The sequence below is a fragment of the Oncorhynchus masou genome, chromosome 6 (assembly GCF_036934945.1).
Source record: "Oncorhynchus masou masou isolate Uvic2021 chromosome 6, UVic_Omas_1.1, whole genome shotgun sequence".
Taxonomy (NCBI): Eukaryota; Metazoa; Chordata; class Actinopteri; order Salmoniformes; family Salmonidae; genus Oncorhynchus; species Oncorhynchus masou.
Window position 1 is genome coordinate 58970742 of NC_088217.1, and position 19397 is coordinate 58990138.

The 19397-nt window shown below is 41.7% G+C and overlaps 1 protein-coding gene across 1 annotated transcript in view; it reads right to left on the minus strand.

Moving 5' to 3' along the window:
* Positions 1-19397, minus strand: part of fer1l4 (fer-1 like family member 4) — a 113288-nt gene that overhangs the window by 39561 nt on the left and 54330 nt on the right. The window contains exons 23-30 of the mRNA XM_064969262.1: positions 18158-18310; positions 17793-17976; positions 17101-17225; positions 12505-12639; positions 3697-3870; positions 3268-3378; positions 2616-2777; positions 803-974 (exon numbers count right to left, since the gene is read on the minus strand). Coding sequence (XP_064825334.1) covers positions 803-974; positions 2616-2777; positions 3268-3378; positions 3697-3870; positions 12505-12639; positions 17101-17225; positions 17793-17976; positions 18158-18310 — 1216 coding nt within the window. The remainder of the gene's footprint in view (positions 1-802; positions 975-2615; positions 2778-3267; positions 3379-3696; positions 3871-12504; positions 12640-17100; positions 17226-17792; positions 17977-18157; positions 18311-19397) is intronic.

Here is a 19397-nt window from a genome sequence, read left to right on the forward strand (position 1 = left end):
TCACAGCAAAGGGGTGAATACATATGCACGCACCACTTTAATGTTTTTACATTTTTTTTTAAACAAATCATTTTTTTCATGTTGCTTCACCAATTTGGACTATTTTGTGTATGTCCATTACATGAATTCCAAATAAAAATCTATTTAAATTACATGTTGTAATGCAACAAAATAGGAAAAACGCCAAGGGGGATGAATACTTTTGCAAGGCACTGTATATACTGTATTCTTTACTATCTATTGCATCTTAGCCTATGCCGCTCTGACATTGCTCATCCGTATATTTTATTCCATTCCTTTACTTAGATTTGTGTGCATAAGGTATTTGTTGTGGAATTGTTAGATATTACTTGTTAGATATTGCTGCACTGACGGACCTAGAAGCACAAGCATTTCGCTACACTCGCAATAACATTTGCTAACCATGTATGTGACCAATAAAATTTGATTTTGATTCATCCCCTATGTATTTTTACCTCAGGTCGTCCCAGCGTGTTTCCTGTTTTCCCTGCTCTCTAGTTTTTTGTTTCTAGCTTTTCCGGTTCTGACCTTTCTGCCTGCCCTGACCCTGACCCTGAGCCTACTTGCCGTCCAGTACCTGTCGGACTCTGATCTGGTCACGAACCTCTGCCTCTTCGACCTGCCCTTTGCCTGCTCCCTGTGTTATAATAAATTATCTGAGAACTGAACCATCCGCCTCCTGTGTCTGCATCTGGGTCTCATCCTGAGTCCTGATAGGTTTATCTGTAAACAAAAAAAGACCTAGGGTAAAAGATAGGACTAACATGTGAGTCACTCGTACCCCAACTTTCAGGCTCCTCATCATCGTCTCCCCATTCCTCCAGGTTTTTTGGTGCAAATTGCATCAGACTTTGGACCACGTGTGTGCCCACCAGTACCAGCCTGCCGAATGCCCTCTGCTCCATCACAAAGATGGTGAGAGGAGGGTGAAGGTACGTCAGCTCTGGAAGGTCCTATAGGGGGATAAAACAAGAAATTGGAGATCAGGGATGCACAACTCTAGTTGGGGGCTCCCGAGTGGCGCAGCGGTCTAAGTCACTGCATCTCAGTGCTAGAGGCGTCACTACAGACCCTGGTTCGATTCCAGGCTGTATCACAACCGGCCGTGATTGGGAGTCCCATAGGGCGGTGCACAATTGGCCCAGCGTCGTCTGGGTTAGGGTTTATTTGTTCTTAACTGACTTACCTAGTTAACCTCTTACACTTATGGTGGCGCTATTTCATTTTTGGAAGAAAAACGTTCCCGTTTTAAACAAGATATTTTGTCACAAAAAGATGCTCGACTATGCATATAATTGCTACTGTTCGAAAGAAAACACTCTGACGTGTCCAGAAATACAAATATCTTCTCTGTGCGTGCACTTTAACGTGAGCTTCAGGCAAAACCAAGATGACTTGGCATCCAGGAAATGACAAGGATTTTTGAGGCTCTGTCTTTCATGATCTCCTTATATGGCTGTGAACGCAAGAGGAATGAGTCTGCCCTTTCTGTCGTTTCCCCAAGGTGTCTGCAGCATTGTGACGTATTTGTAGGCAGATCGTTGGAAGATTGACCATAAGAGACCACATTTACCACGTGTCCGCCCGGTGTCCTGCGCCGAAATTGGTGCGCAAAAGTCACCTGCCAGTATTTTTCCATGGGGCACAGAGAGAAAAGCAAGCTTCCACAAACTGCATGTCAATGAAGAGATATGTGAAAAAACACCTTGAGGATTGATTCCAAACAACGTTTGCCATGTTTCGGTCGATATTATGTAGTTAATCCGGAAAAAGTTTCACGTTGTAGGTGACTGCATTTTCGGTTCGTTAGCCAGGCGCAATGTAGAAAACGGAACGATTTCTCCTACACACAGACGCTTTCAGGAAACACTGCGCATTTGGTATGTGGCTGGGAGTCTCCTCATTGAAAACATCAGAAGCTCTTCAAAGGTAAATGATTTTATTTATTTGGTTATCTGGCTTTTGTGAAAATGTTGCGTGCTACATGCTACACAAAATGCTATGCTAGCTTTGCATACTCTTACACAAATTAGTCAATTTCTATGGTTCAAAAGCATATTTTGAAAATCTGAGATGACAGTGTTGTTAAGAAAAGGCTAAGCTTGAGAGCAAACACATTATTTTAATTTTATTTGCGATTTTCAGAAATCGTTATAACGTTGCGTTATGCTAATGAGCCTGAGGCTTAGTCACAATCCCGGATCCGGGATGGGGAGTTTCAAGAGGTTAAATAAAAGTACAAAAATAAATATTCCCTTGAGGGCCACAGTTCTGTTTATCATTTCTCTATGAGACTTAATTGATCAATTAGTGTCATTGATCGGTATAATTTGGTCTCTGATTGAAAGATGCCAGACGGGGACAAAAACCAGCATACATTCTGATCATCAAGCATCACAATTTTGTACTCTTACACTAAATGAATGGCTGGACTAAAGGCAGCAAATGTGTCCAACCCCCCTTGAAGTAATCCTTCTGGTGAATTTAGCTTGTACTACAAGTACTCATGTTAAAAATTCACATCTAAAACTTGGAGCTATAGTTCAATATTAAACACAGTGAGCCAGTTTTGTCAGTGGAAAATAAGTACTTACCACATCAAAGTGTTTGACAACCTCTTTGAAGTTGGGAAGGACTTTGTAGCCCTCGATTTCCTCTGACTCGATCCTTTGTCCCGCACACTCCATTCTCACTTGAGGCCTCTCCACTTCAAACAGGTTGACCCTCTTCAGGTCTCGCACACCCCAGTACAGCACCTGAAGACAATCAGTTGTATTTATAAACCCCTTCTTACATCAGTTGATGTCACAATGAGCTGTACAGAAACCCAGCTTAAAACCCCAAACAGCAAGCAATGCAGGTGTTGAAGCACAGTGGCTAGGAAAAACTCCCTAGAAAGGCAGGAACCAAGGAAGAAACCTAGAGAGGAACCAGGCTATGAGGGGTGGCCAGTCCTCTTCTGGCTGTGCCGGGTGGAGATTATAACAGAACATGGCCAAGATGTTCAAATGAACACAAGCATCACAGTGGTTTCAACTGACACTCAACACACCATAGCACTGAGACAGCAGCATCACATGATAGGAAACACACTCAACATACTGTAGTACAGCAGCCACAGGGATCACATACACATAATACTGTATGCACTCACTGTACTGTATAAGTCACTTTGGATAAAAAGCTTTTATAAAGTGACATATTATAATGTCATACACATTTTATAGAGGAAAGGTTTTCACCTACTTCTATACGAAATTTCTTCAGTACAGGCCTAACCCCATCTGGGATGATGTAATACTTCTCTTCCTTTAGATACTCAGGCTCCCTGGGGTACACATCAGCAGGTAGGGATGGCTGGGTAGATAGAGAGGAGAAAAAAAGTCAGAAAGAGTATACTTTCCCAACCACAGCAGCAATGCTACCTTCGTGGGGTCTATATACATCTAAATTATTAATATATTTACCACACCATAAGTGTAAAAATAGTGGCTTAATAACATATAAGATAGTATTTCTTAGTCTCTATTTGCTTTGACATTCCAATCTCTCTCACTCCATCTCCCCTGTCCAGTCTCACTCACTCATTCACTCACTTGATATATTGTTTTCCTTATAAAGCAGGGCTTCTGACCTTGCTATTTCCATAAAAAACTAATGCTTTAAGTGTCTGACCTCTCCAAAGCTTGAGTAGTCCAGCTCTATCAGCTCAAAGGCCGCCAGGAGCTCCCCCGCTGAGGCTTTGCCTCGGCTGATGTCAAAGAACTTCAGCATGGGCTTCTTATATGGCTCCTCCACAAACTTCAGCTCCGGCTCAGCGAACGCTCGGCCCAGGGGCTCAGGACTCCCCTGTGACATCGTTAACACAGAGAAATACATGAGACCTGGGTGAAGTGCCTGATGACCACCTGTGTATGCATGTTTTCAACTGATTTATTTTATTTTTAAGGGATTTTATTGACAAACTGTTGTCCTAATTGGATATTAGGATAACTTATTTGGCATCATGATGTCCTGTCATTTTAGGGTCGGCAAATGTCCTTGTATATACGAAAGATGTAACAGGGTAGAACTGCTGAATTGTCTTGAACCCATAGAGATCCTATTCTAATTCCTAATTGTATGATTGAACCTGTGTCTTGGCCTGTTGGTTCCCAGGTGTGCCCCGTTGTAATTAAGAACGTGGCCCAAGGTATGAATGTTTGTCCGTTTCATTAATTTAGGGAATCCCCTTACTATTTGCAGGCTGGCGTGCCTTGGAAGGACAAGTGCGGCGACAGTGGCCTACACCTGGGGTTATAACTTTGAGTCCTTTTGTGATAACAAATTCATCAGAGACCCCTCAGTCATAATCCGTACACAACTCAAATGAGATAAAAAAAAATAGCATACAAGTTTTACCATGACTTCGGCAGAGCATGGCCAGACAAATCAAGTCTCAGGCCGGGGAAAGAAACATTTTAAAGACCCACCTCTTGACATCAGAGAGAACATTTTGCAGTTTTCAAGCTAATTTCCTGCAATTCTACACATTTTGCCAGGGGGCAGAGATTTTTTGTTGTTGCAACTTTAAAGCTAATACCCTGCAATTCTACACATTTTTCCACGAGGCAAAGAGAAAACGTTGCAGTTTTAAAGCTTAAATTACAGTGCATTTATGTGTTAAAAAAATAAAGCCAGTACTGTGGAAAGCAATATCCCTGTGAGCCTCCAAGGCCCATGTTGCCCAGGGTTAAGAACAAAATTGTAGATTAAGATTACATTGTATTACACCCTCTAAATTTATTCCATGGATTGGATACATTTGTTTAATATGTTAGTAATATTCATTTTAAAAAGTATATATATATACTGAGTATACAAAACATTGAGAACACCTGCTCGTTCCATGACATAGACTGACCAGGTGAATCCAGGTGAAAGCTATGATCCCTTATTGATGTCTCTTGTTAAATCCACTTTAATCAGTATAGATGAAGGGGAGGAGACAGGTTAAAGAAGGATTTTAAAGCCTTGAGACAATTGAGACATGGATTGGTGTGCAATTAGAGGGTGAATGGGCAAGAAAAAATATTTAAGTGCCTTTGAACGGGGTATGGTAGTAGGTGCCAGGCACACCGGTTTGTGTCAAGAAGTGCACCGCTGCTGCTGAATGGTCAACCACCCAAAAGACATCCAGCCAAATGCCAACTACACACAATTGTGGGACCCATTGGAGTCAACATGGGCCAGCATCCCTGTGGAACTCTTTCGACACCTTGTAGAGTCCATGTTCTGACAAATTGAGGCTGTTCTGAGAGCAAAAGGGGGGGGGGTGTTCCTAATGTTTTTGTATACTCAGTGTATATTGAGATCTGGCCACAGACCCCTTGCAGTACATTGTACACGGACCCCACTTTGAGAACCTCTGGCCTAGACCAAATCTATGATGAGAATGAATTGTGATTATGTTTATGGCACACCTCCCTAGGTATGTTGTTTCAATATAGTTGAGCCAGAAACCATAGTGTTTATTGAAACTTCATGATATTGAACACTTGAATAAGTTACTTATTGAATACCTGTCTGTGATGAAGTTGATTTGTGATAACAAACTGTAACCTGTTGAACCCAAAGCTATGGTAGTTACTGACTGAGAGAGAACAAGCTCTCCTTGAGTTGCTCCAGTTTCTATGAATAAAACATGTATTTTTGTATCATATCTGACTGGTTATTCCAATGATTCCCTCCCTGTGTGAAAGATAACCTGTGTGGTAGAATAGTCCAGAGAAACTCGACGGGGTAGAAAGACGGGGTAGAATCGGCTTCAGGAGCAGTAAAACCTCAGACATACTGGTAGGATTGTCAAATGTTTGCCTGCCAACAATACTTAGCACTTCTGAACAGAATGTATTTGTGTTCACACAGAAAAGACCTTGGAGGTCGTCAGCCTTGTTAAAATACTCCAAACCAGAAGGTGGCAGTAGCGTTTTTTGGCAATGCATATCTGTCTGTATTTCTTATGGTCTAGAGCACGTGTCAAACTCATTCGACAGAGGGCTGAGTGTTTTCACTCTTCCCTTGTACTTGATTGATGAATTAAGGTCACTAATTAGTAAGGAACTCCCCTCACGTGAATGTCTAGGTCTTAATTGAAAAGGGGAAAAACTCAAAGCCGTAGACACTTGGCCCTCCATGTAATGAGTTGGACACCCTGGTCTAGAGATTCCAAGCTATCTGAGATAATTTTGCCAAATGTTTAGCTAGCTAGATGAGCATTGCAAAGTAGAAACAGTAGGTTCGTCATTACCGGGTCGGCATGCAACAGGTACCGCTTTTGTTCTAGCAAAAGAAGAAACGGCCTCCGGCTGTGATTATTGCTTATCGTCAGTCGACAGTGAGATTCTCTGTGACTTTCAAGCTTTAGGCTATACAAATCCCCCAGGTTACATTTGAAGATAGTCGCCAGGATCAGTGACCGGAAACCGGAACACGATAATGTTATTGGTTTTAGTAATTCAATTATTTATTGGTACGGGCTCTTTAACACATGTATTGGTGCATTTAGTTTTAGTATCCCACCCTGGATAGTCTTAGTTTTAGTGTAACCTCTGAAGCCTGGTATGTTTTTTGGGTAGGTGGGATGGAGGTGTGATAAGGGGCACTCGCCCGGCACTATTGTGACCACAATGGCTGTGCCCTCCTCTGCCGTCCCGGTGTATGTAGTGTGTGACATTGCTGCTGGATAAGTACAGTACCAGCCAAAAGTTTGGACACACCTACTCATTCAAGGGTTTTTCTTTATTTTTACTATTTTCTACAATGTAGAATAATAGTGAAGACATCAAAAGTATGAAATAACACGTGGAATAATGTAGTATCCAAAAAAGTGTTAAACAAATCTAAATATATTTTATATCTTAGGTTCTTCAATATAGCCACCCTTTGCCTTGGTGACAGCTTTGCACACTCTTGGCATTCTCTCAACCAGCTTCATGAGGAATGCTTTTTCAAAAATCTTGAAGGAGTTCCCACATATGCTGAGCTCTTGTTGGCTGCTTTTCCTTCACTCTGCGGTCAGACTCATCCCAAACCATCTCAAATTGTGGAGGCACGGTCATCTGATGCAGCACTCCATCACTCTCCTTCTTGGTAAAATAGCCCTTACACAGCCTGGAGGTGTGTTGGGTCATTGTCCTGTTGAAAACAAATGATAGTCCCACTAAGCCCAAACCAGATGGGATGGTGTATCGCTGCAGAATGCTGTGGTAGCCATGCTGGATAAGTGTGCCTTGAATTCTAAATAAATCCCAGACAGTGTCACCAGCAAAGCACCCCCACACCATAACACCACCATGCTTTACGGTGGGAAATACACATGTGGAGATCATCCGTTCACCCACAACGCATCTCACAAAGACATGGCGGTTGTAACCAAAAATCTCCAATTTGGACTCCAGACCAGATGACAAATTTCCACGGGTCTAATGTCCATTGCTTGTGTTTCTTGGCCAAAGCATGTCTCTTCTTATTATTGGTGTCCTTTAGTAGTGGTTTATTTGCAGCAATTCAACCATGAAGGCCTGATTTTCACACAGTCTACTCTGAACAGTTGATGTTGAGATGTGTCTGTTACTTGAACTCTGTGAACCATTTAATTGGGCTACGATTTCTGAGGCTAGTAACTCTAATGAACTTATCCTCTGCAGCAGAGGGAACTCTGGGTCTTCCATTCCTGTGGAGGTCCTCATGATGTCACCCTTGAATGAGTAGGTGTTCTAAAACTTTTGACCGGTAAGTGCATATAGTATGTATAAACTGGAAGAATAAGCCTAAGTGTTGTCCATTAAATTAAAGCCATGATCTATCTGCAATATTGAAGCTGATCTACCCCCTAAAAAATATCTTAGTTAGTTGGTGGTTTACGTGCGGCTGTGCGTTTTCTTGCTAACCTTACTTCGCTACCTGACAACTTTACGGTTTTTACTTTTAATTACCGTTTATATTTGTAGTTTTTTTCTCAATCAACTTTTTCACAATCAACTTTTTCACTCCGGACGCTTTATCTGGACGTGGTTCGTCAGGACCTCCACCAGCCAAAGCTAAGTAGTAACATTAACATGATGCCTTCTAATTGCAGTCGCTGTACTCATAATATACAGGAGAATGATCGCCTTGCGGTGAGGATAGCTGTGCTGCAAGCCCAGCTTCAGATGCAATCGTTAGGCAAGGGTAATTTCCGTGTAGGAAAGGATGAAACAGCGCCTGTGCCACCACTAAGCACAGATAGTAGTATAAATCCCCTCGCACGGTCCCCGCAGACAACTTTCTCATGACTTCTGGAGGGAAATGCTGTAGGAATGCTCACCCGGTGTCATTAATTCAGCCGACAGAAACTTTCAACCGGTTGTCCCCATTAAGCAGTGAATCGGAGTCAGAGGCCAAGCCTTCTCTGGTCTCTACTCCTCCCGTTATGGGTTCTGAGACGCCAAAGCTTCCCACCATTATCTCTGACAAATTGAAAACCCTAGTCATTGGCGAGTCCATTACCCGCAGTATTAGACTTAAAATGAATCATCCAGCGATCATACATTGTTTACCAGGGGGCAGGGCTACTGACGTTAAGGATAATCTGAAGATGGTGCTGGCTAAAGCTAAAACTGGCAAGTGTAGAGAGTATAGGGATATTGTAATCCATGTCGGCACCAACAATGTTAGGATGAAACAGTCAGAGCTCACCAAGTGCAACATAGCTTCAGCGTGTAAATCAGCTAGAAAGATGTGTTGGCATCGAGTAATTATCTCTGGCCCCCTCCCATTTGGGGGAGTGATGAGCTCTACAGCAGAGTCGCTGGTTGAAAACTGTTTTCTGCCTCTCCCAAAAGATCAAATTTGTAGATAATTGGCCCTCTTTCTGGGACTCACCCACAAACAGGACCAACCCTGTCCTGTTGAGGAGTGACAGACTCCATCCTAACTGGAGGGGTAATCTCATTTTATCTACGAACATAGACAATGCTCTAACTCCCCTAGCTCTACAATGAAATAGGGTGCGGGCTAGGCAGCAGGCTGTTAGCCAGCCTGCCAGCTTAGTGGAGTCTGCCACTAGCACAGTCAGTGTAGTCAGCTCAGCTATCCCCATTGAGACCGTGCCTGTCCCTCGACCTAGGTTGGGCAAAACTAAACATGGCGGTGTTCGCCTTAGCAATCTCACAAGAATAAAGACCTCCTCCATTCCTGCCATTATTGAAAGAGATTGTGATACCTCACATCTCAAAATAGGGTTACTTATTAATGTTAGACCCCTCACTTCCAAGGCAGTTATAGTCAATGAACTAATCACTGATCACAATCTTGATATGATTGGCCAGACTGAAACATGGCTTAAGCCTGATGAATTTACTGTGTTAAATGAGGCCTCACCTCCTGGTTACACAAGTGACCATATCCCCCGCGCATCCCGCAAAGGCAGAGGAGTTGCTAACATTTACGATAGCAAATTTCAATTTTCAAAAAAAAAAAACAACTTTTTTGTCTTTTCAGCTTCTAGTCATGAAATCTATGCAGCCTACTCAATCACTTTTTATAGCTACTGTTTACAGGCCTCCTGGGCCATAAACAGCGTTCCCGCACTCAGTTCCCTGAATTACTATCGGACCTTGCTGTCATAGCAGATAATATTCTAATTTTTGGTGACTTTAATATTCACATGGAAATGTCCACAGACCCACTCCACAAGGCATTCGGAGACATCATCGTCTCAGTGGGTTTTGTCCAACATGTCTCCAGACTTACTCACTTCCACAGTCATTCTCTGGACCTAGTTTTGTCCCATGGAATAAATGTTGTGGATCTTAATGTTTTTCCTCCTAATCCTGGACTATCGGACCACCATTGTATTACGTTTGCAACAAATAATCTGCTCAGACCCCAACCAAGAGTGGTGCTATAAATTCTCAGACAACCCAAAGATTCCTTGATGCCCTTCCAGACTCCCTCTGCCTACCCAAGGACGTCAGAGGACAAAAATCAGTTAACCAACTAACTGAGGAACTCAATTTAACCTTGCGCAATACCGTAGATGCAGTCGCACCCCTAAAAACGAAAAACATTTGTCATAAGGAACTAGCTCCCTGGTATACAGAAAATACCCGAGCTCTGAAGCAAGCTTCCAGAAAATTTGAACGGAAATGGTGCCACAACAAACTGGAAGTCTTTCGACTGGCTTGGAAAGACAGGACCGTGCAGTATCGAAGAGCCCTCAATGCTGCTCGATCATCCTATTTTTCCAACTTAATTGAGGAAAATAAGAACAGTCCAAAATGTATTTTTGATACTGTCGCAAAGCTAAATAAAAGCAGCATTCCCCAAGAGAGGATAGCTTTCACTTCAGCAGTAATAAATTCCTGAACTTCTTTGAGGAAAAGGTCATGATCATGAGAAATCAAATTATTTTGGTCAAAACTAAAAATGGCGGTGTTCGCCTTAGCAATGTCACTAGGATAAAGACCACCTCCATTCCTGAGATCATGATACCTCACATCTCAAAATAGGGCTACTTAATAATGTTAGATCCCTCACTTCCAAGGCAGTTATAGTCAATGAACCAATCACTGATCATAATCTTGATGTGATTGGCCTGACGGAAACATGGCTTAAGCCTGATGAATTTACTGTGTTAAATGAGGCCTCACCTCCTGGCTACACTAGTGACCATATCCCCCGTGCATCCCGCAAAGGCGGAGGTGTTGCTAACATTTACGATAGCAAATTTCAAATTACAAAAAAAAATGACGTTTTCGTATTTTGAGCTTCTTGTCATGAAATCTATGCAGCCTACTCAATCACTTTTTATAGCTACTGTTTACAGGCCTCCTGGGCCATATACAGCGTTCCTCATTGAGTTCCCTGAATTCCTATCGGACCTTGTAGTCATAGCAGATAATATCTCTGGTGACATTAATATTCACATGGGAAAGTCCACAGACCCACTCCAAAAGGCTTTCGGAGACATCATCGACTCAATGGGTTTTGTCCAACATGTCTCTGGACCCACTCACTGTCACAGTCATACTCTGGACCTAGTTTTGTCCATGGAATAAATGTTGTGGATCTTAATGTTTTTCCTCATAATCCTGGACTATCGGACCAGCATTTTATTACGTTTGCAATTGCAACAAATTATCTGCTCAGACCTCAACCAAGGAACATCAAAAGTTGTGCTATAAATTCACAGACAACACAAAGATTCCTTGATGTCCTTCCAGATTCCCTCTGTCTACCCAAGGGTGCCAGAGGACAAAAATCAGTTAACCACCTAACTGAGGAACTCAACTTAACCTTGCGCAATACCCTAGATGCAGTTGCACCCCTAAAAATTAAAAACATTTCTCATAAGAAACTAGCTCCCTGCTAAAATTGCCCTCGCTGGAAGCCTGTGTTTCAGACAGAAGGAAGTGGATGGCTGCAAACGTTCTACTTTTAAACTCGGACAAAACAGAGATGCTTGTCCTCGGTCCCAAGAAACAGAGATCTTCTGTTGAATCTGACAATTAATCTTGATGGTTGTACAGTCGTCTCAAATAAAACTGTGAAGGACCTCGGCGTTACTCTGGACCCTGATCTTTCTTTTGACGAACATATCAAGGCTGTTTCAAGGACAGCTTTTTTTCATCTACAATACATTCCACAAATCAGACATTTTCTGTCCAAAATGATGCAGAAAAATGAATCCATGCTTTTGTCACTTCTAAGTTAGACGACTGCAATGCTCTTCTTTCCGGGTACCCGGATAAAGCACTAAATAAACTTCAGTTAGTGCTAAATACGGCTGCGAGAATCCTGACTAGAATTATTACTCCAGTGCTAGCCTCCCTACACTGGCTTCCTGTTAAGGCTGTGCTGCTGCTCCAGTTTCAACTGTTCTGCCTGCAGCTATGGAACCCTGACCTGTTCACTGGACGTGCTACCTGTCCCAGACCTGCTGTTTTCAACTCTCTAGAGACAGTTCTTTATGCAGATGTTGCGGGTGATATAGACGCGTCTCCCATAGAACTCTTAACTCTTGCCACGGCCCATTCCTTGAGTGCACTACTGCTAATCTGGACTACAGCCTAGATTACAGTGGCAGCGTCAACAAGGATTTAATATTATTGTATTTTCATTGTTTCATATAATTATTTTTCCTTTGCCAATCATTGAAATACTTTCTATACATTTCATGAAGAGACATTCTGTATAATAAATATCAGAACGTCATTCCAGTCTCAGCCTCTTCCCTCCCACCAGATCTAAGAATCTGTATTGTATGGTTAGGCAAAGCTCCCCATGCTCTGGTTTAAATATGGGGTGGCATAGGATCGGCTACACTTATTTCTCTACCACCTCACATATACAAAAGAGGTCAGACATTTAGCAATCAACCCAGGCAGTAGAACAAATAATTCACAACAACACTAGTTTACAAAAAGAGCCATACTGGATTCATAGCATAACAGAGTTTACCATTTTGTCGTAATCATAGACATTGATGATGATTATTGGGGGGTCGTCTCTTAATTGGTCCTTACTACCCTCCATGAGGATCTGGTCAAACAGGAGCAGCTCACACCAGGTCGGGGAGAGAGTCTCCTCCATCACCTAAAATACAACCACAAAAAACAATGAAGGAAGTCATGTAGACCTACTGTACATAAATGGGTACTTATTTGTGCATGTTTGCATTTCATTAATAAAGAGATCATTACTGTATTATTATGGGTACTGACAGACTTCAAACACATTGTCCAAAAGCCAATTGTAAACTGCATTGTTCCAGATTGTTTCCATTGCATGTGTGACAGGTGATTTTGAAGGTTGATTTGGGATAATTAAAATTCCTCAAACATACATGTATGTTATACCGTTGTAAAGGTAATATTGTTGTTAATCCCACCACAGTGTCCGATTTCAAATAGGCTTTACAGCAAAGCACCACAAACGATTATGTTAGGTCACCACCAACTCACAGAAAAGAACAGCCATTTTTCCAGACAAAGAGAGTCACAAAAAGCCAAATAGAGATAAAATGTATCACTAACCTTTGATGATTTTCATATATGTTTTGTTTGATAAAGTTCATATTTATATAAAAAAATCTCAGTATACACTGGCGCGTTACGTTCACTTGTTCCAAAAACATCCGGTGATATTGCAGAGAGCCACATCATTTTACAGAAATACTCATTATAAATGTCGATGAAAATACAATTGTTAGACATGGAAATATACGTCTCCTTAACTTGTTATGGTTGCAATGCCCCTATCAGGATAAGTGTCATCAACAACCGCTGAATAGCATAGCGCTACATACAATAAATATTTATATTCATGAAATCAATCCAAGCGTTTGTGTAAATTTATCGATCGCACGATAAAACATTAAGTACACTTAGCATCAGGTAGCTCGGTCACTAACATCAGAAAAGAAATCAAATTAATCGTTTACCTTTGATGATCTTCGGATGTTTTCACTCACGAGACTCCCAGTTACACAACAAATGTTCTGTTTGTTCCATAAAGATGATTTGTATATCCAAAATACCTCCGTTTGTTTGTTGCGTTATGTTCAGAAATCCACCGGAAAGAGCGGTCACGACAACACAGACGAAAATTCCAAATAGTTTCCATAATGTCCACAGAAATATGTCAAACGTTTTTGATAATCAATCCTCAGGTTGTTTTTAATTTATATAATTGATAATATATCAATTGCAAATGTCTTTCACAGTAGGAGAGGGGAAAACAATGGCTGTCCAAATTCTGTTGCGCAAGCAAAACTCATGTGACCACTTGAAGCGATGTTATCGTTCTGGCTCCTTTTTCAAAATAAAAGCCTGAAACTATGTCTGAAGACTGTTGACACATTGAGGAAGCGATAGGAAAAGGAATCTGGTTCATATCCCTTTAAATCCAGCAAAGGGAGGCTATGGAACATGGAGTTTTCAAAATAGAAGCCACTTCCTGTTTTGATTTTCCTCAGGGTTTCGCCTGCAATATCAGTCCTGTTATACTCACAGATAATATTTTGACAGTTTTGGAAACTTTAGAGTGTTTTCTATCCAATACTAATAATAATATGCATATATTAGCAACTGAGACTGAGGAGCTAGCCATTTACAATGGGCACCTTTTCAACCAAGCTGCTCAATACTGCCCCTGCAGCCATATGAAGTTAATGCAACTGCTGTGTCAGATTTTTTTTTAACTTTACGGAAAATGCAAACCATGCAATAATCTGAGACGGCGCTCATAAAAAGAATGTTGCCATGTTGGAGTCAACAGAAATCACAATGCACTCCCAGGAATCCTAGTTCCACAATGAATGTTTAATTTGTTCGATAATGTCCATTATTTATGTCCAAGTAGCAACTTTTGTTAGGGCGTTACACAAATCCAAATGCTCGTGCAGGTCCAGCATAACGTCGGAAAAAAACTTCAAAAAGTTATATTACAGGTCGTAGAAACATTTCAAACTAAGTATAGAATCAATCTTTAGGATGTTTTTATATAAATCTTCAATAACGTTCCAACTGGAGAATTCCTTTGTCTGTAGAGAAGCAATGGAACGCAGGTCGCTGTCATGTGAAATGCGCGTTGAACAGGACCTGGCTCTCTGCCAGACACCTGACTCATTCAGCTCCCATTCAGCCCCACATCACAGTAGAAGCCTCATTCAAGTTTCTAAAGACGGATGACATCTAGTGGAATCCCTAGGAAGTGCAACTTGATCCATATCCCACTGTGTAGTCAATAGTGGCTGGGTTGGAAATCGACCAACCTCAGATTTTCCACATACTGTTTGGATTTCTTCTCAGGGTTTTGCCTGCCATATGACCTATGTTATACTCACAGACATCATTCAAACAGTTTTAGAAACTTCTACGTGTTTCTATCCAATACTAATAATAATATGCATATATTAGCAACTGGGACTGAGGAGCAGGCCCTTTACTCTGGGCACCTTTCATCCAAGCTACTCAATACTGCCCCTTCCAGACATAAGAAGTTATTAACACAATGCTAAGCATATTTGTTTTCCCTTTCTGTGATACACATGATTTCCAGAGTTCTATTTGTGACTCTCAGGGTTGATGTTAGACAGAATAGAAAATATAAGGGCCTGCTAAAAGAAGGCGAGTTAGACATTTTCTCTGCTTCAGTGCTAGAGGTGTCTCCCTGTTGCAACTTGTATTAAACCATGTTGATTTATGATTGACAATATATTTTGTTCACCTGAATATCCCCTTTACAGTAGATCATGATAGATCATTTACAGTGCCTTGCGAAAGTATTCGGCCTCCTTGAACTTTGCAAGCTTTTGCCACATTTCAGGCTTCAAACATAAAGATATAAAACTGTATTTTTTTGTGAAGAATCAACAACAAGTGGGACACAATCATGAAGTGGAACGACATTTATTGGATATTTCAAACTTTTTTAACAAATCAAAAACTGAAAAATTGGGCGTGCAAAATTATTCAGCCCCTTTACTTTCAGTGCAGCAAACTCTCTCCAGAAGTTCAGTGAGGATCTCTGAATGATCCAATGTTGACCTAAATGACTAATGATGATAAATACAATCCACCTGTGTGTAATCAAGTCTCCGTATAAATGCACCTGCACTGTGATAGTCTCAGAGGTCCGTTAAAAGCGCAGAGAGCATCATGAAGAACAAGGAACACACCAGGCAGGTCGGAGATACTGTTGTGAAGAAGTTTAAAGACGGATTTGGATACAAAAAGATTTCCCAAGCTTTAAACATCCCAAGGAGCACTGTGCAAGTGATAATATTGAAATGGAAGGAGTATCAGACCACTGCAAATCTACCAAGACCTGGCCGTCCCTCTAAACTTTCAACTCATACAAGGAGAAGACTGATCAGAGATGCAGCCAAGAGGCCCATGATCACTCTGGATGAACTGCAGAGATCTACAGCTGAGGTGGGAGACTGTCCATAGGACAACAATCAGTCGTATATTGCACAAATCTGGCCTTTATGGAAGAGTGGCAAGAAGAAAGACATTTCTTAAAGATATCCATAAAAAGTGTTGTTTAAAGTTTGCCACAAGCCACCTGGGAGACACACCAAACATGTGGAAGAAGGTGCTCTGGTCAGATGAAGCCAAAGTTGAACTTTTTGGCAACAATGCAAAACGTAATGTTTGGCGTAAAAGCAACACAGCTCATCACCCTGACCACACCATCCCCACTGTTAAACATGGTGGTGGCAGCATCATGGGTTGGGCCTGCTTTTCTTCAGCAGGGACAGGGAAGATGGTTAAAATTGATGGGAAAATGGATGGAGCCAAATACAGGACCATTCTGGAAGAAAACCTGATGGAGTCTGCAAAAGACCTGAGACTGGGACGGAGATTTGTCTTCCAACAAGACAATGATCCAAAACATAAAGCAAAATCTACAATGGAATGGTTCAAAAATAAACATATCCAGGTGTTAGAATGGCCAAGTCAAAGTCCAGACCTGAATCCAATCGAGAATCTGTGGAAAGAACTGAAAACTGCTGTTCACAAATGCTCTCCATCCAACCTCACTGAGCTCGAGCTGAAAAATTTCAGTCTCTCGATGTGCAAAACTGATAGAGACATACCCCAAGTGACTTACAGCTGTAATTGCAGCAAAAGGTGGCGCTACAAAGTATTAACTTAAGGGGGCTGAATAATTTTGCACGCCCAATTTTTCAGTTTTTGATTTGTTAAAAAAGTTTGAAATATCGAATAAATGTCGTTCCACTTCATGATTGTGTCCCACTTGTTGTTGATTCTTCACAAAAAAATACAGTTTTATATCTTTATGTTTGAAGCCTGAAATGTGGCAAAAGGTCGCAAAGTTCAAGGGGGCCGAATACTTTCGCAAGGCACTGTATATGATAGTAAACTGTTCAATTCTTCCTCTATTCTGTCTAGCCCTCCTATAGGTGTTTAATTTCCACAGTATATTATCTTCTATCGCATAAGTATATCAACTCCATTCCTCCCATTGAAACCCAGGTGGCACTCCAGTGGAGGGTTAACAAGTGCCTCCAGTTTGTGACTCACTCACCCGTGAGACCTGGCATTGTGTGGAGAACACCACCTTGGTGAAGGGGTCAGACAGTCCATTGTCATCTGCTGCCACGATGCCACGCGCCTGGTAGATATGGGCACGCAACTGGAAATAGCGGCTGTCTGGAAATACAGAAAAGCCGGAGAAACTTATTAAGATGTCAGATTCAAATAATGGGTGTGTAGTTTATCCACTTTGTGAGTGACAAATTGCAACAGGTTTGTGTATATAGATATGGTATTTAATTTGTTTTACTTTGTTGTTGCTGAGAATTTTCCTGCACCACAGTTCTCTTTGTCTCAATAGATCTCACACTTAAACTATAGCCTACTATAGCCTATAAAAAGTAATTTCCAGTTGTTTAAAAAAATAATCAAATCCTACTGCAGGATTATTTTACTTGTGCAACGAAACTGGTCAAATTAAGAGCCGACATCTGTAAGTGTGCCCATCCGTGCATGCCAATGTAAGAGTGTGTGGGTAAATAACAATATCTTGACCATTACTCCAAGAGGGAATTCCCCCTTAGGCCGAGGGTGACACTGATTTTGAAGTCGCAAGGCGTTGCTACCTCATCACGAGACCAACTCATGTCCACTACATGTGTCAGGCTGCATATGTGTGTGAGTGAGTTTGAGTGTGTGTATTGCATCCGAGGGAGACTTCAGAGGTAAAGGTGGAACTGTTACCCTCGCAGGAGAGTTTGATGGGGGCCATGTTCATAGGGACAGGGATGATGCCCATAGCCTCCTCGTACACAGGCTTGAACTCAGCTGGCAGGCTGGTAACACAGTTCTTGGAGTATTTGGTGATACCAAGCCATAGATACACCTCCAGCTTAGCAAAGATCTCCCCCACTGGGCAACCTGGAGCCTAAAGACACAAGATAACTTTGATTTTGGAGTTTGTTCCACACAGGAATACAAAGTTCTCAAAATTCAATAGAATAACATTCAAATGTAATATGATACTTGTATGAATTAAATTAAACAGTGGTACATATTGTACATTAATACAGTTAGTATAGAACACCATATAGAGATTTGGGAGATACCTTCAAGTACATGGTGGTGAGTTTCCCACAGTCTTTCCCCCTTTCCTCCTCCACCAAAGAGAAGAGGATGGAGTGGGAGGGGATCCTGGCAAAGGCCACCCGTTTCCCTACACTCATCATCCAGACAAACACATCTGGCAGGGTGCTCTGAGGCTGCAGATAGAGAGTGAAAGAGATAGAGGCAGACAGGCAGAAAGACAGAAATAAAAATAGAGTGAAAAAAAAGTCCCACATAGAAATAGTTAACATCTAAATGTCAGTAAGAGCTGTTGATCACGTGAGCACTTCCTCACTGTCTCCTGACTGCTGTACTGTTTGCTGCTCCTTGGCTACCTGCCCTGCCCAACATTTTGAGTGTCTTTTTACTCTTAATAACTATTTCATCAAACTCTTTATTTAACAAGTTTAGCAACGTCCTAGTTTTGTCCTCACACAACTTTTTTAATTCAACGTTTTCACCCCGGGTGCTTTATCTAAACATAGTATATCTGAACATCTGAACATCTGCAGGACCTCCTCAGGCCGAAAAAAAAGCTAAGTAACATGATGCCGTCTCACTGCAGTTGCTGTACTCTTACTATATAGGAGAACTATCGAAATACGGTGAGGATAGCCGAGTTGCAAGCTCGGCTTCAGATGCAGTCGTTAGGCAAAGCAATTGAAGTGTAGGAAAGGATGATACAGCGTCTGTGCCACCATTAAATACAGGTAGTAGTGATAATCCCCCTGCACAGTCCACGCAGCCGGACATGCTGTCGGCATGCTCAACTGGTGTCACTCATTCAGCCGACAGAAACTTTCAACCAATTTTCCCCACTAAGCAAAGAGTCGGTTTCAGAGCCCGAGCCTTCTCCACCCATTACGGGGTCTGAGCCACCGAAGCCACCCACCATTAGTTCTGACACTGAAAACCCTAGTCATTGGCATCTCTATTACCCGCAATATTAGGCTTTAAAAAAAATCATCCAGCAATCAAACATTGTTTACCAGGGGACAGGACTACCAACATAAAGGCTAATCTGAAGATGGTGCTGGCTAAGCCTAAACTGTCCGGTGTAGATTGTATAGGGATATTGTTATCTGCGTCGGCACCAACAATGTTAGGATGAAACAGTGTAACTTAGCTAGAAAGATGTGTTGACATCGAGTAATTGTCTCTGGCCCCCTCCCAGTTGGGGAAGTGATGAGAGGTACAGCAGACATGCACAACTCAATCACTGGTTGAAAACTGTTTTTTTTG